Source organism: Bufo bufo, chromosome 11 (genome assembly GCF_905171765.1).
Source record: "Bufo bufo chromosome 11, aBufBuf1.1, whole genome shotgun sequence".
Lineage (NCBI taxonomy): Eukaryota > Metazoa > Chordata > Amphibia > Anura > Bufonidae > Bufo > Bufo bufo.
Window position 1 is genome coordinate 40,202,888 of NC_053399.1, and position 17,209 is coordinate 40,220,096.

A 17,209-nucleotide genomic window follows, 5' to 3' on the forward strand; every position below is an offset into this window, starting at 1 on the left:
GAGCCCATAGTGCTGCAGCCCATTCAAAGAGCTGATTGGCGGGGGTGCCAGGTGTTGGCCCCTCACCGATCAGATATCGATGACCTATCCTAAGGATAGGTAATCAATATTTCATTCCTTGATAATCCCTTCAATTATTTTTTGGATAGTCAGTGTAAAGATGCTAGGACTGAATTTGACCTTAGAAAGCACTAGGGGAAGGGTCAGTCCTATATAAACTATGTACTATATACAATTCTGTACACTGTATTATGGACTGTGTACATTGCTTCCTTTAATCTTAAAGGGGTTGTCCGGGCTTTTAATATAGATGACCTATCCTCGGGAAAGGTCATCAATATCAGATCAGCGGGGGTCCGACACTCCCACCAATCAGATGTATAAGATGACTGTGCATGTGCCGTCTCTGTTCCTGCTTTGCTATAGCCAGCAGCGGCGAGCAGGAAGAGATATGGGAGACTGCACGTGCACGCGCCGTCTCCTCATACAGATGAGCGTCGGACCCCCACCGATCTGATATTGATGACCGGACAACCCCTTTAAGATGGTCATATCGATAAATACTGTCTGGAGCAGAGGGACGAGCCTATTATAGAATGCATATATGCTGCCTATCCAAAGACAGTGGATATTGGGGGTGGAGGAAGTGTCAGACACCTTGGGTTGCCAAATTCTTTGTCCTGCAGGAGATAAGCAGCTGCCGGCTGTTTTTTCGCCTCTCTCCATTGTAAAAGGGATCTAAAATATATGAGCAGCAGATAAGAACAAGTCCAAACCCCTAGAGACCAGTCACATCCAAAGATGGAAAAACAACAATACACAACCTTATATCATCGGTTGAAGAAGTGAATAGTTCTAGGTCATATAATAAAAATTAAAAAACAACAAAAAAAACAAACTGAACATCTAGTACTTTGAATTCATGTTTTCCCGAAGTACTTCTTTAATTCAAGTTAATGAACCCAGGCTATTGCAGTAGTAAAAGGCGAAAACTGTACAATCTAACATAAAAAGACAGGTTGTCAGGTACGTGTCCTCATTCTTCAAAGCATACAACAATCTGTAACATGCAGCTCAGAAGCGGGGAGCCATGAAAGCCCTGTGTATAGTTAAAAGCTCAGGAACGTCTGTTCCCTATTAGATGAAATGTTCTAGATTTCGGCTACAGGTTGTTGTAATGAAGAACTTAGCATCGCTATGGGAAGTACTGTACAGTAATGCTCCCTGTAATCAGTGCTGGATGGGCTGTGGGCAGGATATACTCTGTAATCAGGACTGCGGCCATTGGTAAAGTGCCCGCTTCCTGCCCCTGTTCTGTAATTGGGCTGGAGCTTTCGCCCTTAGCAGTAGAAGTGTTTCTAACAATTACAGATCTATAAAATTAGCTTACGGTGACAAGCCGGGCCGGAAAGACTTCACATGATGCAGAAGACACTTTTAAGATAAAAACTGTTTGACCCATAAGCAAATAAAAAAATAAATGAGGGTTTAAGGTGAAATCTGCACCCTGTCGACATCACCACCCCCTCCTTCCCTTTTCAACATAGCGGGTGCAAGCAGGTGGCAGAGTGCATTGCAGCAGAGGACAGAATTACACATACAGTAAATTACATTTCCAGGTCCTTCGCGTCTCCTGGCCGTCTTGGCAGTAAAGGTTCAGGGGACCCAAGCAAAGATGCATCCAGCCCAGGTACCCCCAAATAACTAAAAACAATAAAAAGCAGTGGAACTGGTCAGGTATACAGGACCCCTGACCCGCACAGCTCGCAGTGATAAAACAGTCATGTGATCCCATTGGCAAATAGATTTCTTAATTATGATAACTCCTTTTCTCTTTGGGAACATCTACTGAGCTTCATTTCTGCCAACTGGATGTATCGGATGACGTTCGTATCTGGGGAAAGACAGAACAAATAATCAGAAATGTGGACAGAAACAGGTTTCAGATACGATCACATAGACATAGGCTCAGCCCACAGAGATCAAGAGTCATCTCGTATTGTTGACAATGTCCATTCTCCTGTGCACTAAATATCTTGTGGTAATGACCATGGTTAGGAATCTATCCAATAGGCGCAAATACTTTAAATCCATGTACTTTCCCGGGTAGGAGACATTAGACAACAGTACTGAGCAGTGTAACTGGGAATCCAGCACTGGGGTGAGACAGTATAACATTTAGCCCAATTTAACATGAACATATTCAGTCCAGGAAATGCACTACATGTGACAGTTGCTGCTTGGAGAGCAGCAGAAGATCCAAGCACAGACTGGAAACATGGAGAAGGCAAAAGAAGACTAGGCTAGACCAGAAGTCTAGCCCTGTCAATCCAAGAGAAGGGAGTAACAATCTGGTGCTTCATGGCGTCTGGCCAGCCCCTCAGGGCTTCAGTAAGCTTATTTGCATATGAATATAAATCCAGAGTATTTTTTATTTTATTTTTATCAGCATGATCAACCCTACCAGACAATGCCTGGTTTAATAAGGTTGATCTTGCTGTCAGATGCTCTTTTTTTTTTTTATCAGATCGTTCACCGTAGGGGATAATTTACGTGATATTTAAGTAGTCTGGGTCGTTACAGACGTGGCAGTACCAAACATATGGGGAAGATTTTCAATGGTAAAAAAGCATAATTTTTTAATGGGATTTTTTAAATTGAATAAATGTTTTTTTTTTTGACCACTTAATAGTCCCACAAGGGGACTATAACAGACAGCTTTTAATGCAATGCACTATCCCTATAGTGCATTGCATTTTATTGGCAATGCTATTCTGACATTGACCAGCAAGCTGCGCCAGAGAGGTGCAGCCTGCTGGAAATTACTCAAGGCTGGTCTGGGGCCTATATCAGACCCCAGGCAGCCTTTACACACATCGGCACCCCGCGATCGCATTTGCGGGGTCCTGATGGGAGACAGAGAGAGTCCTTTCCCTCTGTCAGCCCCTTACATGCAGCGGGCGCCATTGCCTGCGGCATGTAAAGTGTTAAACAGCCCAGATTGGCACTCCTGCTGGTCCGGTCTGTTAGAGAAGGGCCGGGGCTCTCATGTGAGAGCCGGGTCCCCGCTGCACGGTCCCCCGTACAGCGCTTAGACTGGGCCACCGTAAAAAAACGGCGGCCCAGCCTAGGGCCCCTTAGTGACCGCCATAAAAACGCATATGGATGGTCACTAAGAGGTTAAAGAGGAGCTGTCACCCACCTAATACAATTTTGGAGCATACCAGACTGCTTTCACATTAGCGTTACCATTTCTGTTCTGCTTCGTCATAGGAGCAGAAGAATGAAAATAACGGAAGTGCTGGATGCAGCACATAACGGACAAGGAACAGGGCCTAATAGAGCGCATTGACTATAATGGGATCCGTTAGGTTTCCGCTAGAAGAAGAGTTTTCTTAGCAGAGAAAAATGTCCTGAATGCAGGACTTTACTTTCCACTATTTTGACGAGCTGAGCCTCCGCCACAGATGTAAACGTAGCCTTACATTGTGCTGTTCTACGGTCATTCCTCCTAGAAATGTATGAAGAAATGGAAAACTGGGTGTTACCAGCTGTGTCCCTGCACACTCCGATACTGTTCAGATTGTGTGGAGAGACCACCTTTTACCCAGTTGACAATTTATTTATACATTTCTAGGAGGAATAATACAGGAATAGCAAAAATAGTTATCAGAAAAGATGGTTCTAGATGCTAGATACATTTGACCCAGTATCAGACCGATATTGGTGTGTTAAACCTATACAATCGAGACATACATACATACATACATACATACATACATACATACCAGGCTGATGGTGAACAATGTCAAGTATTTAAAAACTTGCAAAAAAAATAAAAAATGACACGTATACAGTATAGTACTAACAACAGTAGTCATCAATACCAGAGGGCACCGCTCCCAGAACTGCACTGCTATTGTGTAATATACAGGAATGTGCTCCACATTATCTATCTGTACTATTACAGCCTCGGGGATCATTTACATGCATGTCTGTTGAACTAGTTCCATCGCTTTTCAATGTCATTTATAGCATAGCTTTAGCTTAGACTGTTTTCTGTTGCCCTTTGGTCTGTATTTACTTAGTATGGTATTAAGGCTTTTCTTTTATGTATCATTACTATTGTCTACTTTAGGACTGATGGTAACAACTGGTTCTGTACTAACATTATTTAAATGTGTCGTCTCACTTCAGCAAATAACATTTATCATGTAGAGAATGTTAATAGAAGGCACTTACTAATGTATTGTGATTCTCCATATTGCCTCATTTGCTGGCTGGATTCATTTTCCCATCACATTATACACTGCTCATTTCCATGGTTATGACCACCCTGCAATCCAGTAGCAGTGGTCGTGCTTGCACATAAGCTGGTGCTTTTTCCTACAGTGTGCAAGCATGACCACTGCTGCTGGACTGTAGGGTGGTCGCAACCATGGAAACAAATGTATCATGTGATGGAAAAATGAATCCAGCCAGCAAAGGAGACAATATGGACAATCACAATACATTAGTAAGTGCCTTGTATTAACTTTCTCTACATGATAAATGCCATTTACTGAAGTGAGACGACCCCTTTAACGACCATAAGATTACCGTCATCAATATAAAAATAATTATATTTTTTTCCCTTTAAGAATGTATTTGAACAATAAATAAAGCTACATCCATTTGTTGATAAGAACTAATATTTTGACTCAAACCCCCCAAAAAAAGTATTTTAAGTTCTTAATCAGATGATACAAACAATTAAAAACATGGGACAAATACGTCCCTTGGTCCTCAAAGGGTTAAGGGTACTTTCCCCATCTTCTACCGTTATATGGAATCTATTATGAATTTTAAGTGGTCTATGTGTCTATGCATATGTGTAGAGATGAGCGAATTTCAGATTTTGAAATTCGTTCACACTTCGTTTGTTGGTTAAAGGTGAATTGCGTTATTGATTCTGTTACCACGGACCATAACACAATTCTATGACGGAATGAATAACGGAAGGCCTTTAGAGGCATTCTGTTATTTATTTCGTCATAATAGAAGTCTATGGGCTGCAAAACGGATCCGTCCCGGAAATGCGACAGATCCGTTTTGCAGCCCATAGACTTCTATTATGACGGAATGAATAACGGAATCCCTCTAAAAGGCATTCCGTTATTCATTCCGTCATAGAATTGCGTTATGGTCCGTGGTAAAAGAATCTATAACGCAATTCACCTTTAACCAACAAACAAAGTGTGAACGAATTTCAAAATATGAAATTCGCTCATCTCTACATGTGTGGTATATACCGTATGACTTATTTTATAAAGATTTGCTTTTTACACTATTGGCAGTGTGCTTTGTTCTATGAAGTTGATGTTTTCTGTAAAAATATATAAAAAATAAACATCTTTTCATGAGAAATTACTTACACGTAGTCGTAGTCAGAGGTGGCTGGTTCTAAGTAACAAGCTCTACCTATTAATACACAATAATATCGAGCAGCCGGGACATGTTCTGCAGGATGTCCGCTTTCTACAGAGGTCTGCACAAGGGCTTACATGTTCTAGTTCATTATCATGTATTGGAATTTAGGCTTTGCACCCATTTGGCATAAGCCATTTTCTCCATGCAGATAAAATTCGGTGTCTCCTCCCTAGATACAAGGGGAATTTTAGAACAGATCCTGTGCAAGTAATAAGGAACGAAAAACGAGAATATGGAGCAAGTCTTGTGCAGACGATTTCCACAGGCAGGGCCCTTTATTAAAGGGGCTGTACAAGATTAGAAAAAACATGGCTGCCTTCTTCCAGAACTAGCACCTCTCTCGTCACATGGACTGTGAGGTATTGCAGTTCTGTTCTATTCAAAAGAATGGGGCTAAGCTGCAATAGCAGGAATTGCTCGGGCCAATTATGAAAATAGCCATGTTTTTCTAACCTCATCCAGCCCCTTTAATAATGTTAGAAGACCTGTCACCGCTCCTGACATGTATGTTAAAGTAACTCTTTGCATTTCCCATGTAAAACCAATTCTGGAGCATCTATTATTATGCCTATGTTGTGCTATTCCTTTATTATTCCTTCTAGAAGTTACAAATGAATTGCTAGCAGTTTGCAATAAATAAATAACAGCCCAGTTGAGGGCATTAGGATTACACCCATAGGATTAATAGTATACCGTTCACTGAAATATATATATATATATATATATATATATATATATATATATATATACACACACACACACACACACACACACACACACCGTATTTATATAAAAAAAAAATATTATATATTTTTTTTTACTGGATTACTCTTTAAAGAACAGCACAATTGCCTACACTATTCTATATTTATTTTAAACTCCGTCATGAGCGGAGCTTCCCTTTAACATCTGCATGCATAAAACCAATCATTACCTGTACAAGATACTCACTGCGACTACTCCATCATTTACAGTCAGGGGTAAAATTACTCTAGATTTTCCCATAAAAGCTGATAGGATTATTTCTTCCTCATCAACCATCTATTCAGAAGGGATCCCATAGTGACGGCGCTCGGTGTGCTTGGAGATTAACTGGTTCTGTGTAAACTAGTCCTCGTGGGACATGGACAGCTCTGACATGATGGAAATATGTGATGCTGGGGAGGCTTAGCTCTGCATCACACCAGCTCTTAAATGTCACTCATCGTTTCACATCTGCACTCTAATTTCTTTTATAGGAACAGAAAAAAATAAAGTTAAGGCCGGGCCGGATTCATAACACGATGGACACCCAAAAGATCTATTGCCTATAATAGGTTCATTTGGTTTTTCTTATTTTTTTGAAACGGATGTGGATGTGAACCTAGCCTTATGGGTCAGGTTGTTTGAGCTACTGGGAGAACATGCAGCAAAATGCACCTTTCTAGATCATATCAGCATTTATTTAAAGGAGTTTTCCACTCTTAAGATTTTGATTACCTATCCTCCGAATGGGTCATCAAAATCAGAGTGGTCGGAGTCCGGCACCCTCACAGATCAGCTATTTTGGCTGGAGACAGACACAAAACAGGGTATGGAGATGTAGCAGAAGGTTGGGTCCACAGTGTGGTTACTGCAGCTCAGCTCCCAGTCATGGATGACCACTACACACTGGATGGAGCCATCTGCCTCCGCCTCGGTCTGCTGTCTTGTTTCCAAAAACAGCTGATCTGTGGGGGGAGGGGGGGGGGGGTGCCAGGTATTGGACCCCCACTGACCTGATATGGAGACGGCCTATGTGGAAGATAGGTCATCAATATCTAAAGAGTGGAAACGCGTTTAATATCATGGGTTGCTAGATGGCCGCTAGCACATCCACAATACCCAGTCCCCATAGCTCTGTGTGCTTTTATTGTGTAAAAAAAACGATTTGATACAAATTAACCTGAGACGAGTCCTGTCCCTGAGACGAGTCCTGTCCCTGAGACGAGTCCTGTCCCTGAGACGAGTCCGGGACAGGACTCATATCAGGTTAATTTGCATATGTATCAAATAGTTTTTTTTACACAATAAAAGCACACAGAGCTATGGGGACTGAGTATTGTCGATGTGCTAGCGGGCATCTAGCATCCCATGTCCTCAGCTCTATACACAAAATCCCGGTGACAGGTTCCCTTTAATTCCTTCAGCCTGCCAATGATTAGATGCGAGGGGCACGAGCAGATATTGTCTGGTTTATGTAGAAGGCAGCTATTGATCAGCTACAGGCTGCTGTAAACAGCTCACAAGCCCTGATGGAGAACGTACGATTCCCATGGAGTCAAAACGTCCACACAGCTAAAATTCCAATGACCAAACTGCTATGTAAAGCAGAGGTCACATCTCCGTCAATCCAGCACAAACGTCGGTTGTTGGCCAGACAAAAAAACTTTGAATGCAACGTTTTTTTGTCTGGTCGAAACCCAGCATTTATGCTGGAAAGTGGGTGGATCACCGCCGGACCTCATTACAGTCCATGAGGATCCGCTGGAGAAGTACAGAATCCGGCAATGCTGGATCCGGTGAAATCCAGCACTTCTCAGAGATGTGAACCCGGCCTAAAGCAACTCCATAATATATTCACAGTGAACACATGCTTTAAAGCTCTTGTTTCACCAGGACAACCTCAATCCATATACCCTACTTGACATGACCGTGTATCACTTGCAGAATGTTGTATTATTCACTGCCTATCCAGTTTCATGTGTGAGCAAGCAGAGTTGTATGGCTTACCCTGGAGATATCGACTGATCATCAGTGAGTCATGATGGGATCACCCTTTAACCACTTCCCGCAACTGTAACGCCGAAAGGCGTCATTGCGGCGGCTCCCCCAGGCTACGCTAACGCCAATAGGCGTCATCTCGCGTGAGCCGAGATTTCCTGTGAACGCGCGCACACAGGAACGGAAGGTAAGAGAGTTGATCTCCAGCCTGCCAGCGGCGATCGTTCGCTGGCAGGCTGGAGATGTGTTTTTTTTAACCCCTAACAGGTATATTAGACGCTGTTTTGATAACAGCGTCTAATATACCTGCTACCTGGTCCTCTAGTGGTCCCCTTTGTTTGGATCGACCACCAGAGGACACAGGTAGCTCAGTAAAGTAGCACCAAGCACCACTACACTACACTACACCCCCCCCCGTCACTTATTAACCCCTTATTAGCCCCTGATCACCCCATATAGACTCCCTGATCACCCCCCTGTCATTGATCACCCCCCTGTCATTGATCACCCCCCTGTAAAGCTCCATTCAGACGTCCGCATGATTTTTACGGATCCACTGATAGATGGATCGGATCCGCAAAACGCATCCGGACGTCTGAATGAAGCCTTACAGGGGCGTGATCAATGACTGTGGTGATCACCCCATATAGACTCCCTGATCACCCCCCTGTCATTGATTACCCCCCTGTCATTGATCACCCCCCTGTAAAGCTCCATTCAGATGTCCGCATGATTTTTACGGATCCACTGATAGATGGATCGGATCCGCAAAACGCATCCGGACGTCTGAATGAAGCCTTACAGGGGCATGATCAATGACTGTGGTGATCACCCCATATAGACTCCCTGATCACCCCCCTGTAAAGCTCCATTCAGATGTCCGCATGATTTTTACGGATGCACTGATAGATGGATCGGATCCGCAAAACGCATCCGGACGTCTGAATGAAGCCTTACAGGGGCATGATCAATGATTGTGGTGATCACCCCATATAGACTCCCTGATCACCCCCCTGTAAAGCTCCATTCAGATGTCCGCATGATTTTTACGGATGCACTGATAGATGGATCGGATCCGCAAAACGCATCCGGACGTCTGAATGAAGCCTTACAGGGGCATGATCAATGACTGTGGTGATCACCCCCCTGTCATTGATTACCCCCCTGTAAAGCTCCATTCAGATGTCCGCATGATTTTTACGGATGCACTGATAGATGGATCGGATCCGCAAAACGCATCCGGACGTCTGAATGAAGCCTTACAGGGGCGTGATCAATGACTGTGGTTATCACCCCATATAGACTCCCTGATCACCCCCCTGTCATTGATTACACCCCTGTCATTGATCACCCCCCTGTAAAGCTCCATTCAGATGTCCGCATGATTTTTACGGATCCACTGATAGATGGATCGGATCCGCAAAACGCATCCGGACGTCTGAATGAAGCCTTACAGGGGCGTGATCAATGACTGTGGTGATCACCCCATATAGACTCCCTGATCACCCCCCTGTCATTGATTACCCCCCTGTAAAGCTCCATTCAGACGTCCGCATGATTTTTACGGATCCACTGATAGATGGATCGGATCCGCAAAACGCATCCGGACGTCTGAATGAAGCCTTACAGGGGCATGATCAATGACTGTGGTGATCACCCCATATAGACTCCCTGATCACCCCCCTGTCATTGATTACCCCCCTGTAAAGCTCCATTCAGATGTCCGCATGATTTTTACGGATGCACTGATAGATGGATCGGATCCGCAAAACGCATACGGACGTCTGAATGAAGCCTTACACGGGCGTGATCAATGACTGTGGTTATCACCCCATATAGACTCCCTGATCACCCCCCTGTCATTGATCACCCCCCCTGTCATTGATCACCCCCCCTGTCATTGATCACCCCCCTGTCATTGATCACCCCCCTGTCATTGATCACCCCCCTGTAAGGCTCCATTCAGACATTTTTTTGGCCCAAGTTAGCGGAATTATTATTTTTTTTTTCTTACAAAGTCTCATATTCCACTAACTTGTGTCAAAAAATAAAATCTCACATGAACTCACCATACCCCTCACGGAAACCAAATGCGTAAAATTTTTTAGACATTTATATTCCAGACGACTTCTCACGCTTTAGGGCCCCTAGAATGCCAGGGCAGTATAAATACCCCACATGTGACCCCATTTCGGAAAGAAGACACCCCCAGGTATTCCGTGAGGGGCATATTGAGTCCATGAAAGATTGAAATTTTTGTCCCAAGTTAGCGGAACGGGAGACTTTGTGAGAAAAAAATTAAAAATATCAATTTCCGCTAACTTGTGCCAAAAAAAAAAAATTTCTATGAACTCGCCATGCCCCTCATTGAATACCTTGGGGTGTCTTCTTTCCAAAATGGGGTCACATGTGGGGTATTTATACTGCCCTGGCATTCTAGGGGCCCCAAAGCGTGAGAAGAAGTCTGGTATCCAAATGTCTAAAAATGCCCTCCTAAAAGGAATTTGGGCACCTTTGCGCATCTAGGCTGCAATAAAGTGTCACACATCTGGTATCGCCGTACTCAGGAGAAGTTGGGGAATGTGTTTTGGGGTGTCATTTTACATATACCCATGCTGGGTGAGAGAAATATCTTGGTCAAATGCCAACTTTGTATAAAAAAATGGTAAAAGTTGTCTTTTGCCAAGATATTTCTCTCACCCAGCAAGGGTATATGTAAAATGACACCCCAAAACACATTCCCCAACTTCTCCTGAATACGGCGATACCACATGTGTGACACTTTTTTGCAGCCTAGGTGGGCAAAGGGGCCCATATTCCAAAGAGCACCTTTAGGATTTCACAGGTCATTTACCTACTTACCACACATTAGGGCCCCTGGAAAATGCCAGGGCAGTATAACTACCCCACAAGTGACCCCATTTTGGAAAGAAGACACCCCAAGGTATTCCGTGAGGGGCATGGCAAGTTCCTAGAATTTTTTATTTTTTGTCACAAGTTAGTGGAAAATGCTGATTTTTTTTTTTTTTTTTTTTCATACAAAGTCTCATATTCCACTAACTTGTGACAAAAAATAAAAACTTCCATGAACTCACTATGCCCATCAGCGAATACCTTGGGGTCTCTTCTTTCCAAAATGGGGTCACTTGTGGGGTAGTTATACTGCCCTGGCATTCTAGGGGCCCAAATGTGTGGTAAGGAGTTTGAAATCAAATTCTGTAAAAAATGACCTGTGAAATCCGAAAGGTGCTCTTTGGAATGTGGGCCCCTTTGCCCACCTAGGCTGCAAAAAAGTGTCACACATCTGGTATTGCCGTACTCAGGAGAAGGTGGGGAATGTGTTTTGGGGTGTCATTTTATATATACCCATGCTGGGTGAGAGAAATATCTTGGCAAAAGACAACTTTTCCCATTTTTTTATACAAAGTTGGCATTTGACCAAGATATTTATCTCACCCAGCATGGGTATATGTAAAAAGACACCCCAAAACACATTGCCCAACTTCTCCTGAGTACGGAGATACCAGATGTGTGACACTTTTTTGCAGCCTAGGTGGGCAAAGGGGCCCACATTCCAAAAGCACCTTTCGGATTTCACTGGTCATTTTTTACAGAATTTGATTTCAAACTCCTTACCACACATTTGGGCCCCTAGAATGCCAGGGCAGTATAACTACCCCACAAGTGACCCCATTTTGGAAAGAAGAGACCCCAAGGTATTTTGTGATGGGCATAGTGAGTTCATAGAAGTTTTTATTTTTTGTCACAAGTTAGTGGAATATGAGACTTTGTAGGAAAAAAAATAAAATAAAAAAAAATCATCATTTTCCGCTAACTTGTGACAAAAAATAAAAAGTTCTATGAACTCACTATGCCCATCAGCGAATACCTTAGGGTGTGTACTTTCCGAAATGGGGTCATTTGTGGGGTGTTTGTACTGTCTGGGCATTGTAGAACCTCAGGAAACATGACAGGTGCTCAGAAAGTCAGAGCTGCTTCAAAAAGCGGAAATTCACATTTTTGTACCATAGTTTGTAAACGCTATAACTTTTACCCAAACCATTTTTTTTTTACCCAAACATTTTTTTTTTATCAAAGACATGTAGAACTATAAATTTAGAGCAAAATTTCTATATGGATCTCGTTTTTTTTGCAAAATTTTACAACTGAAAGTGAAAAATGTCATTTTTTTGCAAAAAAATCGTTAAATTTCGATTAATAACAAAAAAAGTAAAAATGTCAGCAGCAATGAAATACCACCAAATGAAAGCTCTATTAGTGAGAAGAAAAGGAGGTAAAATTCATTTGGGTGGTAAGTTGCATGACCGAGCAATAAACGGTGAAAGTAGTGTAGTGCCGATTTGTAAAAAAGGGCCTGGTCTTTAGGGGGGTATAAACCTGTGGTCCTTAAGTGGTTAAATGGGTTTACCAGTTGTCAAACATTGATGGCTTATCCTAATATCAGTGAGGGTCTGACCAGTGTCATACAGTAGCATTTAAAGGCTATAAACATCTTTGCACTAAGTTTTACTATTGTTCATTTGCTTCCTACAAGCAAAATGAAGCAAATTCCTAAATTATCGCCAATTAAAAATTGCCCATCATTTTGCTTCTATAGAGTGTGTGTAGGTCCTTCACCTGGCTGCTGGTGCTGCAGAATCGGACATAAATCCAGTAGACCACCGCTCCAGTTTCTGACTGCTCTCTCCTTTCTTCTCTCAGAGTAAGGCCTCATGCACACGACCGTTGTGTGCATCCGCGTCCGTGCCGTCATTTTTCACAGTTTAGCGGAGGTCCCATTCATTTCTATGGAGCTGTGAAAAAAAACTGATAGTCCTCCGTTTTTTCTCTGCGTCCCTGATTCCAGTCCGTCAAAAAAATCTAACCTGTCCTATTCTTGTCAGTGGAAAACGGAGGACGGACCCATTCAAGTCAATGGGTCCGTCAAAAAAAGATGCACAACTGGTATGTCATCCGTGTCTGTGTCCGTTTTTTCTACAAGACCTTGGTGCAATAAAATTACACTTTTCATTAACCTTCCTTTTTTTCCCCTGTCAGACAAAAAAAAAGGAAGACACAAGGAAACACAACTGAAGCAAAATCGGACACGGACCACTGAAGCCAAATCACTGACTGTCGAGTGCATGAGGCCTTAAAGTGTAACTGCCATTTCACTACCAAAAATGTAATTCCTAACATATGTGATGCTGAAGGGAAGGTATTGATGAAGCTTTATTTTTCAGTTAATTTTACCTTTCTGATGTCTGTATTCAGCCCTTAGCAACCATATTTCTCTGTCCCTCTATTTCAGCATCTTCCTAAAATGGCCTCTGCAGCACTTCATGTCCTTGAGGCCATCCTGTATTTCCCTCACTTCCCATAAGGCTACATTCACACGTCCGTGGTGTGTTGCGGACCCGCAAATTGCGGGTCCACAACACACCAGCCCGTCACCCCCATAGAAATGCCTATTCTTGTCCGCAAGCTGCAGACAAGAATAGGACATGCTCTATCTTTTTGCGGAGCTGCGGGCCCAAGATCAGGGCCGCGCTCCGCAATTGCGGCTGCAGACAGCACACTGTGTGCTGTCCGCATCCATTCCGTCCCCATAGAGAATGAATTGCGGAAAGGATGCGGACCCATTTTGCGGACGTGTGAATGGAGCCTTAGCCCTTGCTCTCCTTACATGAACTAGCAGCTCTCCTTACATGAACTAGCAGGACCAATCAGAATGCAGATAACCTCCCCCACTACCCCAGAGCAGTCTGTATCCTCGCACATACAGCTAACCTGAGGAAGACAAGACCAGAGTGCAGATAACCTCCCCACTACCCCAAAGCAGTGTGTATCCTCTCACATACAGACAACCAGAGACAGACAAGACCAATCAGAGTGCAGATAACTTCCACCACTACCTCTCACATACAGCTAACCAGAGACTAGCCCTGCAATTACATAAAATCAGTAAGCATTAGTTTTATCTGCTATTGTAACCTGTGCTGCTTTCCCTCTGATGCTTTTACTTTACTGACCCTATCTACATTTTGTGAGAGATATATATTTATACACACACACACACACACACACAGGTGAAACTCGAAAAATTAGAATATCGTGCAAAAGTTAATTTTTTTCAGTAATGCAACTTAAAATTAGAATATTGTGAAAAGGTTCAATATTCTAGGCTCAAAGTGTCACACTCTAGTCAGGTAATTAATCTATACCCCCTGAGAAAAGGGTACCCGAGATTGTGACTTTGGGGTTTTCATAAGCTGTAAGCCATAATCATTCAAATTATAACAAATAAAGGCTTGAAATATCTCGCTTTGCATGTAATGAGTCTATCTCATATATTAGTTTCACCTTTTAAGGCCTCATGCACACGACCGTTCCGTTTTTTGCGGTCTGCAAACCGCGGATCCGCAAAAAAACGGAAACCGCCCGTGTGCCTTCCGCAATTTGCGGAATGGAACGTGCGGCCCATTGTAGAAATGTCTATTCTTGTCCGCAAAAACGGACAAGAATAGGACATGTTCTATTTTTTTTTGCGGGGCCACGGAACGGAGCAACGGATGCGGACAGCACACGGAGTGCTGTCCGCATCTTTTGCGGCCCCATTGAAGTGAATGGGTCCGCATCCAAGCCGCCAAAACAGCGGCTCGGATGCAGACCCAAACAACGGCCGTGTGCATGAGGCCTAAATTGCATTACTGAAATAAATTAACTTTTCACGATATTCAAATTTTTCTAGTTATATATATATATATATATATATATATATATACACACACACACACATACATATACATATACAGCCAGTTGCCCCCTATACTTTAGCTACACAGCCAAATACTCATCTAGTTCCTCGCGATCCCGGCTACAACACAGCTCTCCCCTCCAACAGCGCGATGTACACGGACAGATCGCGCTGCTGTGAAGGAACACAAGCGGTGCCGATTCCCTCCAGCAGCGCAATGTCATACTACATGCTAGCAGGGAATGGGGGAAAGGGAAGCGGACACATGGGGGACCAGCAGGCGAGGTGACAGGCAAAAAGGTAGCTGTGGCTAGAGGGAGGGTAAATAATACATATTTCCTTAGGCTCTGACTGTGCAATACCCCTGTAAAATAAGCTATGATGGGCTTGAGGAAGTGGTGATGGTGAGTTCACTAAAAGAGTTCAAGAGGGGCCTGGATGTATTTCTGGAGGGTAATATTATTACAGGCTATAGCGACTAGAGAGGGGTCGTTGATCCAGGGAGTTAGTCTGATTGGAGTCGGGAAGGAATTTTTTTCCCCTTAAGTGTAAAGGACAATGCTGTTGGCAGCAGTGGAGGGATAAGAAGGTAGGGACAATTTGCCTGCCAGTGGAGAAAGGGTAAAAAAGAAGGGAGCAATGCTCTGCCAGCAGGGGAGGGTTTGGAATGGGGACAATGCTGATGGGAGAGGTATTTTGTGTTGCATTGTGGTATCTGTTTGGCTTCAGTGGAGACATGTCCAAAAGAGACACGTCACCGCAGAAGCCAGTGGCTGGCTGCAGTGGAGCAGGTAGACATGGCGGGGAGGAAGTAAACAAGCCACAGACCTGAAGATGGACATACTTGAACCCTTGATTCCATAGTGATAGCAGACGAGCACCAGTGAAAAGTTATTTATTGCCGTACATGGGAGTGGTGAGGGCCATTACCAAGTAAAGCAAGATTCACCTCAGCGTGCATTGTTCGTCACTATTGTTTTTTTGGGTTGATCCTGTTTGTGTGCCAGTGGGAGGGCAGCCTGTATTATTGGGAAGGACACTTCCACATGAGAAAAGTCAGCAACTGGGGCCAGGTTGTAAACCTGAGAATGAATATTGCAAACTTAGTACAACTCTTTTTCATACAACGTAACTACTAACATATGTAAAAATACATTTGCCCTGTAAACTGTGTCCCTAGGTTTTAAAGGGGAATTCCGTTTTTTATTTTTTTGGTGTCAAATAGGAAATCATGCAATTTTCTATTATACATGTATACCTTTATATTAGGCAGTTGACCCCTATATGCAATAGAATGGTATAGGCCTGGCATGCTCAACCTGCGACCCGCCAGCTGTTGTAAAACTACAACTCCCACAATGCCCTGCTGTAGGCTGTTCGGGCATGCTGAGAGTTGTAGTTTTGCAACAGCTGGAGGGCCGCAGGTTGAGCATGCCTGGTATAGGCCATGTATCGGTCCTGTGTAATGCATCCATGGTCTAACTGAAACATGGCATCAATCTCTTCACATCATATAATCCCTGACATTCAGTAAGCAGCAGTGTTATCCGACATACAGGTGCTGGGTCAGAACACAGGACACATCCATGTAATAACTAAATTTGGCTAGTGGTGGAATAATGATTTTTATTGATTGTGCGTATTCACATGGCTGCCTGTCTCTAGGTGATTTGTAAAATGGCTGTTTGTCTCTAGGTGGTGATGTTATATGGTTAATAAAAAGCTTTTTGTAAGAAAAAATAAAAACACAGACGTGCAATAGTAATGCTGTATATACTGTATGTTCAGTTCCTCATTTCACTAAAATTCACCTGTTAGATGCTTGAGCAGTTAACTGAAAGCCAGATCACATGACACATATAAGGGTCACATGACTGACGCCATATTCAGTTCTATCCAGATCTTCTATGGATGCTTTTTAAAAGGACTAAAATGGACCAAACCATTTTTTTTTTCTTTAGAGAGGGTACTGCATGGATTTAATAAAGGTCTGCTGGCATAATTTTAAATAGATGTATATTACAAAAGGGTTCATCGTCCTATTCTGTAAATAAAGAAATGTAATCATTAAAACCGGAATACCTCTTTAATTAAGGGACAAACAAACTGTGTATTGTGTGACATAAGGTGATCAGACGGGAGAAGATCTGCACATCTTTCTGGCGGACGTGTGTCTAGGAGACATTTAGCAGAGGATAAAGAATGTAAATAGCACATCTATCAAATCCTGGCAGGAAAATT

The 17,209-nt window shown here is 43.1% G+C and overlaps 1 protein-coding gene across 1 annotated transcript in view; it reads right to left on the bottom strand.

Moving 5' to 3' along the window:
- Positions 1-910: 910 nt before the first annotated feature.
- The window catches only part of TTC9 (tetratricopeptide repeat domain 9), a 44,615-nt gene continuing 28,316 nt past the window's right edge, over positions 911-17,209 (bottom strand). The window contains exon 3 of the mRNA XM_040411237.1: positions 911-1,894. Within this exon, the coding sequence (XP_040267171.1) occupies positions 1,815-1,894 (80 nt within the window). The 3' untranslated portion in view covers positions 911-1,814. The remainder of the gene's footprint in view (positions 1,895-17,209) is intronic.